The sequence below is a fragment of the Emys orbicularis genome, chromosome 1, assembly GCF_028017835.1.
Source record: "Emys orbicularis isolate rEmyOrb1 chromosome 1, rEmyOrb1.hap1, whole genome shotgun sequence".
NCBI classification, from domain to species: Eukaryota; Metazoa; Chordata; order Testudines; family Emydidae; genus Emys; species Emys orbicularis.
Window position 1 is genome coordinate 271,714,669 of NC_088683.1, and position 16,186 is coordinate 271,730,854.

Genomic DNA, 16,186 nt, shown 5'->3' on the forward strand with positions numbered 1-16,186 from the left:
AATAAAGAAGCGTTAACACATTTTTACCTAAAAGTATTTTATGGATTGAGTGCTTTCTAAATAAAATCTACTAAGTAGTTGTAGAAAGGCTTACTAACAGAGGAATAAAGTAGGTGTGTAAAATCATGCATTTTTAGAGGAACATATTTTTATATGCACTTACTACATTTCTAAGTAGTCATTAAACGATTATGCAAAGACTTAATGACCCAGAAAGGAGAAGTGTTAATACATATATGCACACACAATTTTTAGAGAGAAATAATTTTAACACAATACATTTCTAAATAAAGTAATTAAATATTTTACAAAAATTTTAGGATTGACAGAATACAGTGTTAATACATAGTTACATGCTAACATGCATTTTTAGAGAAAAATATCTTTATATGCAGTTAGTACATTTCTAAAAAAATAAAATTGCACAAAGGTTGCAAAGTATTAGTGACAAAGAGACAAAATATAACTGTAGAGTTAGTTACATTGTGCAGGGTACAATTGTTCTACAGCCTCTTTTCAGAGGTGACCAAGAAAGTTTTAAAAAAGTACAGAGGAAAAAAGGCAGAGAGAAGTGAAAAACTTGCCCCTCTCCCCCAGACATGTCATGAGGCATGTGGCAGAAACCCCTGTTCTGAGCGCTTGCAACAAATCCTACCTCATTGGCCTAGCCTATCAGAAGGTATTCTTTAACGAGTGGGCTTTTTGCAGAATCTCATTGTTGGGATTCCCCTGAGACATCTTCCACTCAGTTCCCCAAGAATCCAGTCTGACTCCAGTTTGTCACTCAGGTTCCTGTGTCTGGCATACAGAAAAGCTACACGGAGTTGAACAGACACAAGCATAGGAGATGCATATAAGGCGTTACACAGTAAACCTCTTCCTTTTTTTATACATACACACACACACACACACATTGCATCACATGTTCTGGGATTGGCTTGGGCACTTTGTAGGAGCCAATCCCTGAACAGCACATTCTGTCCATGCACTGTCCATGCACAATTTACTATTTACATCTTATCTTGCCCATGGTAAATGATTCCCTGGGTGTTTCCCCTTATTTTTAGCTAGTATAGACATTCTGTTTCCAGCCTGTTGATCCGTTTTCCTCCCTAATCCCGTCTCCCAAGAAATGAGGCCTCACTCATGTCAAGCCAAGCCTACACACATCATAGAATATCAAGTTGCATTGCATTTTCCTGATCTAGTCTGAAGGTTTTTCTAACCCCACAGCTTTTTATGGGATTATTCACTGTATCATATTAATATATAAACTAAAGGGGATAAAACAAAAAAACAACCAAACAAAAAAAGCAAAATGAATATGCAAAAAGACTTTTATCAAACTCTTTACAAAACCTGTGTAAATTTAACAATTAACCTTATTTGTTTTTTAATTCTGGAACACGAATAAAATTTCCTCTCTTTCACACAATTTCTTTAGCATTTGTCTTTTAAAAAAGGCTGATAGACCATAATGGGAATACATGCCTAACCTGCACTCCAATTTCTTTTATTCCATTTACACAAATGAAGATATTTCTTCACAACCTTTAATATTTGTTGGAAATTAGCACGTATTGTCTTTAGCTGTATTGGAGGGCTCTTCATTTTAGTGAAATTTTTGAAGGATGGATAAATATTAAAACATTTTTTTTTAGCAAAACATACAACATGCAAACACAGAACACCACTCATAAGCACCCTTCCCTGCCCTACTTCCCAAAACAGTTAAGTATACATTCAAGCCCACTTCTGTATTATTTTATAGATAGACCACTCTAAGCATACATTCAGTTAGAACAAGGTTTCTCACTCCGTAGGTCGGGACCCAAAATTGGGTCTCCAGAATGTTTCAAAAGAGCTCCAGTGGCTCCTGTCCCATGGGGCTGGCTGGGCTTGCCTCCCTGGTCCAGGCACTGCAACCTCTGGGTCCCAGCACCACTCAGGTTTGGCCCAGCTGTCGTGATGACGGGAGTGCGGGTAGGCCAAATTTGAGTGAGTCGTATTGCAATTCCACAACTTCACTCACACACATGTGGTTCAGTCAGTGTGGGAGGGGGGCAAACCTGAGTGGCACAGCAACCCCGGAGAGAGCCAAGCCAGACAGCTCCACAGCACAGGAGCCGCAGAAGCCGCCATTGTGGGGTGAGTGCTGGGCAGACCCCAACCACCCCCCTTGGTGACAGGACATGCCCAAAACCACCCCAGGGCCTCCACTCCCAGACTATTTACTGGATTGCGACAGGCCATAAACATTTACAAATGGGTCTTGAGCCCAAAAAGGTTGAGAACCACTGAATTAGAAAGCCTGGGCTTGTGACAAAAGGGGGGGATGATGTGTAAAATGGGTGCTCATTAGTGCAATATCCCAGAAAGGGATGTGGAAACCTGTCAAATTATGTGATGAGTAAAGATAGTCAAAACTACTGACAGGTGGGGAAAGGTGCCAGATGGGGCAGAAAGAGTGGGGAGATCCTTATGCATATTGTTATATTGTCAAAATTTCAAAGCAAAAATTCAGCTCACTTTGAAGTTCAGCTTATGGTACCAACTTTCTCATACGAGTTCTTAACAAAAAAAATTCCTGAAACCTCATTGGAAGTATTTTTATTCCATTAAATGTACACTTTTGGATAGTATTGCTGTTGGAACAATAGGTAAATGCACAGATATGGTTGGTTAATTATGGGATACCGTTTGAAGTCTTTGTACGTTGCTTTGGAAACATAATTCCTAGGTCAGAGTAGTTTTGTCACAGATTATTTGCATTTTTGTACTGTATACCCAGAAACACTTGTATTTTAATTCACTTTTCTGGGTCCTGTTAAGCAATCCCTGTTTTTTCTTTTACTACAGAACTTTCTAATACTTGATGAGGTTTCACAGTTCAATCTGCAATTGGAGAATAGCAACGAAAATGTCCTACTTCATGTTCAAGACTTGACTTGTTATTGGGATAAGGTAAAGCTCCCTCTGCAAAACCCCATGGATATAGGGTTTTTTTTTTAAACCCTATTGAATTTGGTGCTGCAAGTATTTTGAGTCTAAATAAGGTAGTGGTATATTGTACAATACATTCAATACATAGACTTCATATATAACTTCTTACATATGTGTGAAACCATTTAGCAGGTGAAGTCAAAACTAAAGAATAGCTATGGAAACACTATCAAATTAGATTAATTATAAAATACAGCTCTCTCTAAATGTTAAAACCAGTTACATAAGAAGCTACTGTTCTATGTGACAATTTCTCTCAGCTTGGCTGAATAGCATTCTGCTGTCACTGTGATACTCTGAACCCTAACTCTGCTGATTTGTTGCGAGTCAAGGACACAAAACGTAAAATGGAGTATAATGCTCCTTTCTGGTCACCTTTTTATTGTACATTATCAGGTTTTAGTCTTTCATCTGATTCAGAACAACTGACTGCAGATCAGTCATTGGTCTAGAAACAGCATGATGCACTGCCATGCATATTGGGGTTGAGAGCAGGAGCTCACCATGGCGAACTTGAAGCATTATGTTCTTTTAATTAAAATGGCAGCCCTAGTTTTCGTTTATAGATTACTTTTTATGTAAAAAGGACTAAAAAGCTTCATAAACTCAAAAGTAGTGTTTAAAAAAGGTATTACATAGGTGATAAATCTATTACATGGACTATTTGGGTTTTTAAAAACAAGATGCTAAGGTACCTTTTTCACTTTAAAACTAGTAATGCTGTGTCAAACAACAATCTATTGTGCATTTTGAAACTTTCATAGTTTTTCTTACGGATTGCATCCGGCAGTGCACAGTGACTTCTATCTGTAGTTATAAGGAATCTTGAAGTTCTAAAAATTATATTGTATATAAATTTAATATTATCCCTAAGACATGCCACATGCCTTTCCCAGTCTGACTTCACTCCCGCCGTCCCCCCCCCCAAAGAAGTTAAATTACCATATATAAAAACAAAGTATTTCAGTTGTGCAGGTCAACGTTAGTCCCTAGTTGATGTCTTTATTCAGTAAAATCAGTTTAACAATATTTTTGATGTGAGCACGTATACAAGCTTTTGTTACTAATGGGCTTTAAAGAAATAGATGGAACTTTCAAATCTGTGTCAGAAATCTGTTTTGCTTGAACATGGCTTCACAGTGTGATTTAGCATTTTGTTTTATATCTTTTTGTCTATACTGGCCATTTGTGATTTGATGACAGATTACAATGTAGCATGATGCTGTCTCTGACATCTCCTTCTGTGCTCTCACAGACATTTTCAGCTTTTCTTTGTTGTTTTTTGATGAAAAGTCTTCACATTTCTTATAATGGGCCTGATCCAAAGCCCGCTGACATCAAAAGAATTACCACCCCCTCACATACAGAGCCTGCCACTTAATTCTGTGGGCTTTGGATTGGATGCAGTGTAACAAAATACTATTCCCTTATGTCTTTTCCTAGTTTGTCTTGAGAGAGGTCCAGGATTCTGACGGGGGGTCAAGACTGAGGTGCACTGCCAGAACTCTATGGGGCGAATCTTATATATTAACATTTGCCTGAACTCTGCATTGTTCTGGTCAGTGCTATCTGTGTCACACACTAGGGCCAAATTATATATTAAGACAACCCCTTCTCTATTTAGTTTACTGTGAGTTGTATGTAAGTCTGTAAGTTTTGTCACTGACTTCTGATTTGTCACATGATTTCTGTGGGAGAAAAAAAAAAGGGACCTCCAGGGTTTTACATAGTTGTGGGCTCTTTCACCCTGGTCTGATGACTGCTGAGCAAGACTCTTCCATGAATGTATACACATTTAGCTCTTTTTGTGTGTGTGATTGGCTATCTTTATAGCCTTTCAACTATTAATAATAATGATTTTACATTTTTTCTAATAAACAGTGTTTATTAAAAAGAATGTCTGGCTTGAACTTCCTTTTTTATTAGAACTAAAATTAACTTCTGCATTTTTTGCTGTAACTTTTCCCATATTGTACAATGATGAATCACCAGTTTTGGACAATGTACAGACAAGGAAAGATTTTATTTTTAAATAATTTTTTCAGTAAGTAGAGTATTTCAACATACCATCTGTTGAAATCATGTTGATTATTTAATGACACTAGTAACATGTTACAAATATTGTAAGTATTGTGTGCATGTGTGTGTGAAATCTAGGGAAGATCAAAATATCAATTGTTACACATTCTTAAGCACTGTACCCTCCTGGTGGTGGGGATTAGTAATAGGGGGGATTTAGCCCTGTTATTTATTTATTTATTTTGTGTCCTGGCATTTTTTAGAAGTTAAAATACAGTTTGGCTCTGCCAAGCATCAAAGAGGGCTTATATTATTTGTCAAGCTTGATCCGTGTTTTACAAGCTGGTACTATTCTGAACAACCAGGACCGTGATCTTAAGTGTGTACTATCCAAATGGCGCCCATTTCCTCTGCCTCCTGCTCATGCCCTGTATCACAGTTAGGGTATTAAGTACACAAATTATACTGTTTATTACCTGATGTGAGATTCATAATGCATGTGAGTTTTTTTTGTGTGGTAGCCATATTCTAATAGAAAGGGGAATGTATTCCCCAGATGATGGTTTTTTCACCAACACTTGTGCCACCATTGATAATTCACAGGAAAAGATTACAAAATATTCTTGTAAAACAATTTTGTCACATTTTCAGGCGAGTTGCACAGCATTCAAGCCCAACCAATATGATGACTGGAATTAGTCTTAATATGCTGGCTAAAATTAATCTCAAGTTACAGTTTTTATTTTAATTTTTAATTAGAATAAGGAGGTGAGAGTACTCATCTGGAACAAAGTTGTCTTAAATTTTTAGTAATGTTACAAAATAGTTTATTAGGGGAGTTTTGCTGAAAAGATCATGGAGAAAGATAAGTTATAAAACACTTGTAATTTCATCAGTATATAAAGTTTGATAAAGGTAGTAGTATTAATGTAATATGCTTTGGCTGCTGAAAGGCATTTGACTTGGTACCCCATGACATTTTGATTAAAAAGCCTAGAACAGTATAGAATTAACATGGCACACATTAAATGGATTAATAGGCTGGCTATCTGACAGGTCTCAAAATATATTTGTAAAAAGGGACTCATCATTGAATGGGTGTGTTTCAGGTGGCATCCCACAGGGATCAGTTCTTGGCCTATGCTATTTAATATTTTTATTAATGATCTGGAAGAAAACATAAAATCACTGATAAAGTTTGCAGATGACACAAAAATTGGGGGAGTTACTGGTAAATAATCAAGAGGACAGGTCACTGATACAGAGAGGTCTGGATCTCTTGGTAAGCTGTGGTCAAGCAAACAATGTGTGTTTTAGTATGGCTAAATGTAAAGGTATACATCTAGGAACAAAGAATATAGGCCATACTTATAACCTGGGGGATTCTATCCTGGTAGGAGTGACTCTGCAGAAGATTTGGAAGTCATAGGAGACTGTCAGCTGAACATGAGCTTCCAGTGCCATGCTGTGGCCAAAAGAGCTAATGCAATGCTTGGATCATAAACAAGGGAAACTGGCTTTGGAGTGGAGTGTTTATTTTACCTCTGTATTTGGCGCTGGTGTGACTGCTTCTGGAATACGGTGTTCAGTTCTGGTGTCCACAATTCAAGAAAGATATGATAAATTGGAGAAGGTTCAGAGCCACGAGAATGATGAAGGGATTAGAAAACCTGTTTTATAGTGATTGAGCAGTTTGCATCTGTTTACATGAGGAACAGATATTTGATAATGGGCTCTTTGATCTAGCAGAGAAAGGTATAAAACAATCTGATCACTGGAAGTTTAAGGTAGACAAATTCAGGCTTGAAATAAGGTAAATGTTTGGCAGTGTGGGTAACTAACCAGTGGAACCAATTTACCCAGGGTCGTGCTGGATTCTCCATCACTGAGAGTTTTAAAAACAAGATGGGATGTTTTTCTAAAAGATATATTCTAGGAATTAATTTGGGGAAATTGTATGGCCTGTGTTATACAGGAGGTAAGATTAGATTATCACAATGGTCCCTTCTGGACTTGGAATCTATGTATTGATGAATTTAAAACATGTTGGTTAAATAATTTTACTTAACCAGTTACCTTACTGAGTTTCTCATGGTTCTTTGGATCTTTGTTTCTTAGCTGAAGTACAGCTGGGGAATTATTGTGGCTTTATAAATTTTGTTAGTCGACATAAAGCAAATAAGAAATCAGAGAAAGCAAAATAAAGATGGTTTGTTTGTAGTATTTACAATCTTTTAAAAGAACAACTCAACATGGAATGTTATAATTTATCCAAAGATAAGCAAAACCAATTAATTCAAGGTTTTATAACACTCTTGTTCCAAATGCATACTTTATCCTAGTTCTGTATTATTTGGAGCAGGTTACTTTGGTACCAGCATGGAGCTATGGATCCTTATTAGTGTGCCCATTAAATTTATATACCAATTAAATTATGAAACTGTCTATGGCAGTTCAACCGAACAACTCTAAAGTTAGAATTGAGAAATTTAAATAAGGTATTTAATTACTTAGATTGTCAATTCAATTCAGAATTATCTTGCCCAGGAGATACTCATATCCAAGCTTTTTCCCTTTATTATTGTGACAAAGTTCCTCCTCTGCCTTGGTGGGTCTTGCGCTTTCTGACAGATTTGCTCACCTCAGAGGTTCACGGCAGTTTAGCGGCTTTTGCTAGAGGCTCAAACCTTCCGTTCACTCAGCTAACCTCATCACTGGCCAGCATGGGGGAAATGGAGAACAATCTCCACAGTCTCTGTTGTCCCACCTAGTGGGTCAGGAACAGGCCAGATCCCTTTCCAAATTAGACCTTCCCATCTGGAGTGTCCCAGGTCAACTCCTGTGTCAGATAGGGATCAGGGGGTTGGGGGGAACCCGGGCCCGCCCTCTATACCGGGTTCCAGCCCAGGGCCCTGTGGATAGCAGCTGTCTACAGTGTTTCCTGTATCAGCTGTGTGACAGCTGAAACTTCCTGGGCTACTTCTCCATGGCCTCCCCCCAGCACCTTCTTTATTTTCACCGCAGGACCTTCCTCCTGAAGCCTGATAATGCTTGTAGTCAGTCCTCCAGCAGCACACCTTCTCACTCCTTGCGTGCCCCCTATTAACTGATGGGAGGTCCTCTTTAAACCAGGTGTCCTGATTAGCATGCCTGCCATAATTGATTCTAGTAAGTTCTTAATTGGGGCCAGGTGTCTTAATTAGTTTGCCTGTCTTAATTGGTTCTAGCAGGTTTCTGATTGCTCTAGAGCAACCCCTGCTCTGGTCACTCATGGAACAGAAAATTATTCATCCAGTGGCCAGTATATTTGCCTTCTACCAGACTCCTGCATCCAACTGGTCTGGGTCTGTCACAATATATTATATATAGGAAATGATTGCATATAAACCCTAAATATAATATGTAGGTAATTTAAAAGTATGCAGATTTCTCTGGAATTTCACCAGTACCATAGGCTCTCATGCCACTTTCCATATATGTATACAGTGATGGAAATATTTTAGCTTTTACCCAAGTTAAAACTTTTCTGTGAGACACGGAATGTCTCCTGCCATCAGAGATGTTTTAAAGGTTTAGGCCTAAATTATACCAAGAATATTGTGTGTGGGGGGGTGGGGGGGTGGGTGGCCGTGTGCTCTTAGAGTTTTATATGGTCACTACCTAACCGGTAAACACTGACAAATGGGTCATTATAGCTGTTATAATGTATTTCTACTGAATCACTTCTTAAATAAATAAACATATATGTTCCAGGTCCCCAGCTGGTGTAAACTGGCATCGCTCTGTTGAAGTAAACACCAGCAGAGATCCTAGACTGTTTATACCAGATTGAGAAATCAACCTATAAAAATGTCCTGTTGCTGCCACCTTGTGGGGATTAATTATTATCGTTAAAATGATGGATCATGGCCATAAGGAGTTTACAATTTAGAAAAGAAATGAATCTCCATTTTGCTAGAAATTGAAATGTTACAATTAAAGGTTGGAAGGAGAGATGCAAAGCATGTGGACAAATGCTCTGTATCAACTGAAGAAATAAACTGAACTAGAAATAAATAAATATCTATTTTAACAGTTTCATGTTTATTAAGTGTGTAGATTTATCTGCTAATTTATGTACACTATTCCACTTTTTAAAAGACATTTTTGATATATTTTTCAGTATTGAGAAAAATTAACTTGTTTTTCCCTTCATAAATTCATAGAGTTTGGAAATCCCAACCCTTCAGCAACTTTCTTTTACTGTCAGACCAGGTGAATTATTGGCTGTGATTGGCCCTGTAGGAGCTGGGAAAGTAAGTCATCATGTGTTGCTCTGTTTTGCATTGTTTTCCTACAGTTCTATTGGACATATGCATTCAAGTTTTATGAATTTCTTATGTTGTGTTGTAGAATACATTTAGATGTGCATGCTGGAATACAGAGCAGTTAGGGAAATGCCACTTACTGTGAAGAATATGGTTCGAGGTTCAAAATTAAGACCCCCCCCCCCCCATGCTTCATAGTGTGTTGGTTTTAGAATTCTTTTACGTTTTGTCCCATTATTTACAATTTACAAAATGAAGCTTTTAATACAATAACAATGGCAATGTATTTTAAAAATGATATAACTAACTAAGTAAAAATGATATAACCAACTAAGTTAAAAGATGACATTTTCAAAAGTACCTAGGTGACTTCAAATTTCAGTCCCATTGAGAATTAGGTGACTTTGGAGCTTACGTCTCATTGACTCTCAATGGGACTGAAGTTCTGAAGTCACTTAGGTGTGTTAGAAAATTTTATCCAAAGTTTTTTTTTACACATTAAAATGGAAAATTAGTTTCTGAATCTGTAGTGGGGGCATCTGTCATTTCTTTTCTGCATTTTCTTTATAGTGTTCAAAAACTGAGTTTAACAACTTTTTTTTTAAACTACCAACCAAACAATAAACTCTCTTGCAGTCATCTCTCTTAAGTGCTGTCCTCGGCGAACTGCCTAAAGATAAAGGTTTGATGGATGTTAGAGGAAGAATAGCCTATGTTTCTCAACAGCCATGGGTATTTCCTGGCACCGTGAGAAGTAATATACTATTTGGTAGAGAATATGAGAAAGAAAAGTATGAAAAAGTTCTAAAAGTTTGTGCTCTTAAAAAAGTAAGTGATTTTCTTTTGAATGTTGATTCTGTTTTAGCAGCAGCCAACTCTGTTTTTCACTTTAATGTTATTGCTATGATAGCTAGTATCTGTAGTGGTGTGTAATCTATAGAATTAGTTACCAATTTACTTGTGATATAGATGAATCCTATAATTTAACACCGTACATAGTAGTTTTGTGAGATCTAGGTATAAGAGCAAATTCTTGTAATTCATAATAAATTCACTAGAAGGAGATTGATTTTCTGAGAAGCTAGGACAAATTTGACAGGAAAAAGCTACAGTAGTTCCAAATATTTTGTTTCATAATGAGTTTTAGCCATGTTTTTATAGTAGATACAATTGCTTAGAGGAGCTAACTGCTTAAATGAGTTAACAAGGTAGAAACACAAACATTCATAACTGATGCCACTTGCCACTTTTGTTTTGCAAATAACCGTTACATAATGCTATACTCCCTTTAAGATGTACAATGTGCATATTGCAAAGTGATAGTCATAGCTCCTTAACACTATAGACTGGAGAACCTGCTGAGCCCTTGTAGCCTTGTGGAAAAATGTTTTTGAAAGGGGTGTGTGTGTGTGTGTGTCTCTGTCCGTCTGTGTATGTATGTATGTATAGAAAGAATTTGTGATGTGTGATACAGAAGAGGGTTTAGCCTATTTGTCAAGAAATAGACATTTTGCTTGGAAGCTGAAGGGTATTATTATGCTGCATATCCTGCAGCATGTTATGATATTCCTATCAGCAGTAATACAGGTGAAAAGTAGACTGTTACTGTGATGGAAAATCTTTTTTGCAAGGTTGTTTTTACACACTGTAGATAGAACTTCCTTAATCTCTCCTGCTGTTATAGTTCACTGTTGTCTAAAATTCAAGTTTTGTGAGTTTATACAGAGCACAAACCATATTTCTGAAAAATTAACATTTTGAAGTGCCTGAAGCTTAAAACTGACTTTTCTTCTTTTGGCAGATCTGCTTTTTTAGAGTTTTTCCTCAGACTTATGGAGCATTAAAATGTGGTGAACTTATTGAACATGTTACATGAACCAGCATAAGACCTCTGCTTTATTCAGGAAGGAAATGAAGTAGAATATATCTATAAAATTATAAAGCAATGCTATATGGCAGGGGTGGGCAAACTTTTTGGCCTGAGGGCCGCATCGGGTTTCCAGAATTGTATGGAGGGCCGGTTAGCAGAGACTCTCTCTCCCCAAACAGCCAGGTGTGGTCCGGCCCAGGCCCCTATCCGACCCCTCCTGCTTCTCGCCCCCTGATGGGCCCCCCCCGGGACTCCTGCCCCATCCAACCCTCCCTGTTCCCTGTCCCCTGAAAGCCCCTGGAACCCCCGCCCCTGACTACCCCCTGCCACCCCATTCAACCGCTCCTCTCATTACTGACTGCCCCCCCGGACCCCTGCCCCATCCAACCACCCCTTCTTCCTGACTGCCCCCAGAACCCCTGCTCCTGACTGCCCCCCGCCGCCCCATCCAACCCCTCCTCTCATTCCTGACTGCCCCCCCAGGACCCCTGCCCCCATTCAACCCCCCTGTTTTCTGCTCTCTGACCGCCCTGACCCCTATCCACACCGCCACCCCCTGACCGCCACCCCAAACTCCTCTGCCCTCTATCCAACCCCCCCTGCTCCCTGCCCCCTTACCGCGCTGCCTGGAGCACCGGTGGCTGGTGGTGCTATAGCTGCTTCGCCCAGAGCACCGGGTCAGGTTGACGCGCCGCCCAGCTGGAGCCAGCCACGCCACCGCGCTGAACAGAGCACTGGGTCAGGCCTGAGCTCTGCAGCTGTGCTGCTCGGCAAGAGCTCACAGCCCCACCACCCAGAGCATTGCGCCTGTGGCGCAGTGAGCTGAGGCTGCGGGGGAGGGGAAACAGCAGGGTTGGGGTCGAGGACTGGCTGGCCTCCCGGGCCAGGAGCCCAGGGGCCGGGCAGAAGGGTCCCGCGAGCCGGATGTGGCCCGTGGGCCGTAGTTTGCCCACCTCTGCTATATGGTGTACTATACTCTTAGTATATGTCATCAGAATAATTAAACTAGTGTAATTCTTAGGGAAAGTGTTGATGGAAAGTAATTACTTCATATGAGTAGTAGATACCTTTCAGTTTTAATGATTTTGTGGTTCAAAATTTTTTTATTTCAAAATATTAATATCAGTAGTCTATCATATAGACTAATTGCTTATTAAATTTTATACTGATTAGTGTACTTAATGGGTAGTCTGAGCCCAGCAAGTAGGTGTATGGGGCCATAGATCCTCTGCAAGCTATATATATGGCATTGAAAGTAACCATACACCCTCCAGCAATAGAACTAGGCAACTTATGGCCCAGTTTATTTTCTGTCCCACTTCCACTGCTTCTGCTTCTTGCTTGGAGGTCAGTCATGTTATATTATTCAAATATCTTATCTTGTATATCTGATACCCTCTTTTTTAATACACTGATGAAAGAAAATAGCTTCAGTATCTTGGTAAAATAATTAAATAACTACTAAATACTTCGGGAAAGTAATTTTGATTCAGATGTAGGAGATATTCCTTTTATAAAGAATTTTTACCACTATATGTTCTCTATATTCACAGGACATGGATTTGTTAGAAGATGGTGACCTAACTGTGATAGGAGATCGTGGAGCTACATTGAGTGGCGGTCAGAAAGCCCGTGTAAATCTTGCCAGGTAAAAATTGTTTTTTCTCGTAATATCTGTTGGTAACTATCATAGACACTAGTGACTAATAGAAGCAAGTTAACTATAAGAATGTATTTGGCACTGACTTGACTAACATTTCTTTAAATGTTGTAGAGCAGTGTATCAAGATGCAGACATCTACCTCTTGGATGATCCACTGAGTGCAGTAGATGCAGAAGTTAGCAGACACTTGTTTGAAAAGTATGTTACCATTTTGTTTTTCTTTGAATTTTAATTTAGATTTACTGATTCCAAATGGAGAAATTTAGAAAAATATTGTTTTTAGAGACAATTTTAAGTCTTGCCTCATATTTCGGGAAGGTGCTTATAGGCAACACTGCAGCCGTGTTCTACCTCAACAGGAAGGGAGGTACTCGCTCTTCCCCCCTGTGTCGGTACCATACCATTCTGTAGATCCATCCAACTCTTCATAGTGATCGCTGAAAGGGTGAAAGGTCTCCCTGTCTCTGCTCAGAGACTTTCGTCATGGATCACATCATGCATTCTCACGTGTTATGATCAGGTGGGTGTTCCGCCACCAGTTATCCTGACTGCCCGCTCCACAAGAGTGCAAGCATCTTCATCATCAGCATTCCTGGCTCAGGTGCCTATTCAGGACATTTACAGAATGGCTTCTTGGTCGTCTGTGCATACGTTTTCTACTCATTATGCCATTACACAACAGGCTAGGATTATGCCAGTTTCGGTCAAGCTGTTTTACAGTCACCATGTCCATGAACTCTGATCCCACCTCCTATACAACTGCTTGGGAGTCACCAACAGTGGAATGGACATGTGGAATCACTCAAAGAAAAAAAAAATGTTTACTAACCTTTCTGTAACTGTTGTTCTTCAAGATGTGTTGCACATGTCCATTCCAAGACCCGCTCTCCTACCTCTCTACACCAGAGATGGCTGGAAAGAAGGAACCGAGGGGGCGCAGGGTTGTCCAGGCCCTTTATACTGGTGCTAAGAGTGCGCTGCACCAGAGCCGACCCAATGGGTACACTGAGGGAATCATTTCTGGTGACTGTATTTGGGGCGCGCACACAGCTATGTTGGAATGGACATGTGCAACACATCTCGAAGAACTACAGTTACAAAAAGGTTAGTAACCATTTTTTTCCATCCATGGTCTTCAGGGATACCTCTTTGAAAGCAGAAGTTTTCTTCTGATACCTCCCTAACAGCTGTAGAATTGGGAAAGGTCTAAATTTTATTGGTGTTCAACAGCTAGCTGAAATGAGTAACAAATTTTGGTATATGCTTTAAAGTCTGCTGGTTCCCAACCATGCTAGATAGAACTGAACTTTGAGCATGATCTTTTGTATTTGTAGAATATCGGGCTGTGGAATGTTTCAAAGACAGCACTTTTGAGTCCTGATAGCAACTGTGTGAACAGCAGAGCAAAGAGCAATGGATGGGATGAGAGAAGTGGAGGACTTTTTAATGAGAACTTTAAATGAACATGTTATTTCACCCACTCTAACCTGCTCTTCCTTTTGATTTTACCAGTACAGATTTCAATATATTAATGCTAAATAAAAAAATAGCATGTATCTGGCCAACCCAAACCCAAGTACAACTCTACAATATTCTCTAAAGTTGTGATTTGTGGAGAGCTTGGTGGTCAGATTATGCTAGTTCTCTTCCTTGTAGTTCAACTACACCACTAGTACAGTGCATGCTGAAGCATCTCATGAAATGGGAATATATGTAGCAAAATAAGTGTGCAAGGAGAAATGGCATCATAGAAGTTTATGTGCATTCAGCATCTCCTCACGGTATACCACATATCTTGTTCTTTAGTAAGTTGTAGAGAATTTTGATCTGCATTTGTAAAAGACTTTGTTACTTAGTTTCTGAAAACCTAAGTTTAAATAAAGTTCACTGAAATTTGCAGAAATACTTTGAGGGTCTTACTCCCCAAACCCTTAAAACTTGACAAGAAAAAGAGAAGAAAATAAGAGTGAATGAACCAATCAAATATAAATCAATAACAAAGGCCCTGATCTTGCAAACATTTGTGCATGTGCTTAACTTCACAACCGTATTTCCATTGAAATCAATAGGACTGACAGGAGTACAGTTAAGCATGTGCATAAGGTGGCAAAAAGAGAACACTCAGGGGAAAAAAACATAATTTAAAATGTGTACATATCTATCTGTCTATCTCAGGGTTGTTGTTTTTTTGCAGAGGTGAAAAAATAAAACTAAAAATAGTCTTCAAACAGGATTACATTAGTGAGAATGAGGAACCTTTTAATTCATGCCATCAGTGTCCACATAGGAGAGTTACAAATGCAGCTCTTTGTTGCATGCTGCTATTCAGACTCTATAGTCCAAAGTGCAGGGCAATGTTGGCACAGCCTTACTTATCACGAGTGCAAGTGTATAGGACTTGGAGGGAGAGAACAGTTATATCTAATAAATGTAATAACTCTGACCAATTTATATAAGTCATTTTTGAAATTGACTAAACTTAACTGATACTATGGAGAGGAAAGAGTGAAAAGAATAAACAAATTGAGATACTTTTTCCCACTCTAATCTTTCAGTTATAGTAGTAATCTTACGTGCTACTTGGAACAATAGCAGGTAAAAAAAATTTAGACCGAAATGTTGCGTCTTTGAAGTTGGTGTCCCTTTAAAAAACTTCCAAAATGACTAAAATCGTGTATTTATAAAATTAGAGTCTAAGATTTGTAGTGATATTATTATCCTGAGTCCTTCCAGGGGTAGAAGCAAGTATCATTTCCAGGGAAATCTGAGAATCTTCTTTTCCAATGGGACAAAGCTCCTGTTCCTAGCTTGGCGAGTTTGTGAAATATTGGACCTTAAACATGTCAATTGTGCAAGACTTGATTATTGCCAAATCTGCACTTCAGAATAGTGTAATTTTGGAGGAAAATTGTTTTAGACTTGCTTCTGACTAATGTGGAGGAATTAATTGCGCATCTGAAGGTGGAAAGCAATTTGGATTAAAGTGAACATGAAATGATATATGATTTTAAGGAAAGGAATGAGTGAGAGCAGCAGAACAAAGGATTTAAAAAAAGCAGACTTTAGCAAAGAACTGGTAGGTTAGGTTCCCTGGGAAGAAAATCTAAGGGCTGTTATAAAGAGGACAGTGATCAATTGTTCTTCATGTCCACTAAAGATAGGACAAAAAGTAATCAGTTTAGGGCTTGTCTACATGAACAATGAGATTGCATGAAGGTGGGGTGTGAATCTACCCCTTAGTAGCCTGCCACAGTCTAACTGTCCATGTGTGTTCTTCTGATGCATATTAACGGTTTGATAATACGCTTTGAGTTAGTCCCATTT

General features: G+C 38.9%; 1 protein-coding gene across 1 annotated transcript in view; it reads left to right on the forward strand.

Annotated features, from left to right (window-relative positions):
• Positions 1-16,186, forward strand: part of ABCC4 (ATP binding cassette subfamily C member 4 (PEL blood group)) — a 224,653-nt gene that overhangs the window by 65,597 nt on the left and 142,870 nt on the right. Inside the window, exons 9-13 of the mRNA XM_065414371.1 lie at positions 2,860-2,964; positions 9,228-9,317; positions 9,966-10,157; positions 12,753-12,847; positions 12,974-13,060. Of these exons, the coding sequence (XP_065270443.1) occupies positions 2,860-2,964; positions 9,228-9,317; positions 9,966-10,157; positions 12,753-12,847; positions 12,974-13,060 (569 nt within the window). The remainder of the gene's footprint in view (positions 1-2,859; positions 2,965-9,227; positions 9,318-9,965; positions 10,158-12,752; positions 12,848-12,973; positions 13,061-16,186) is intronic.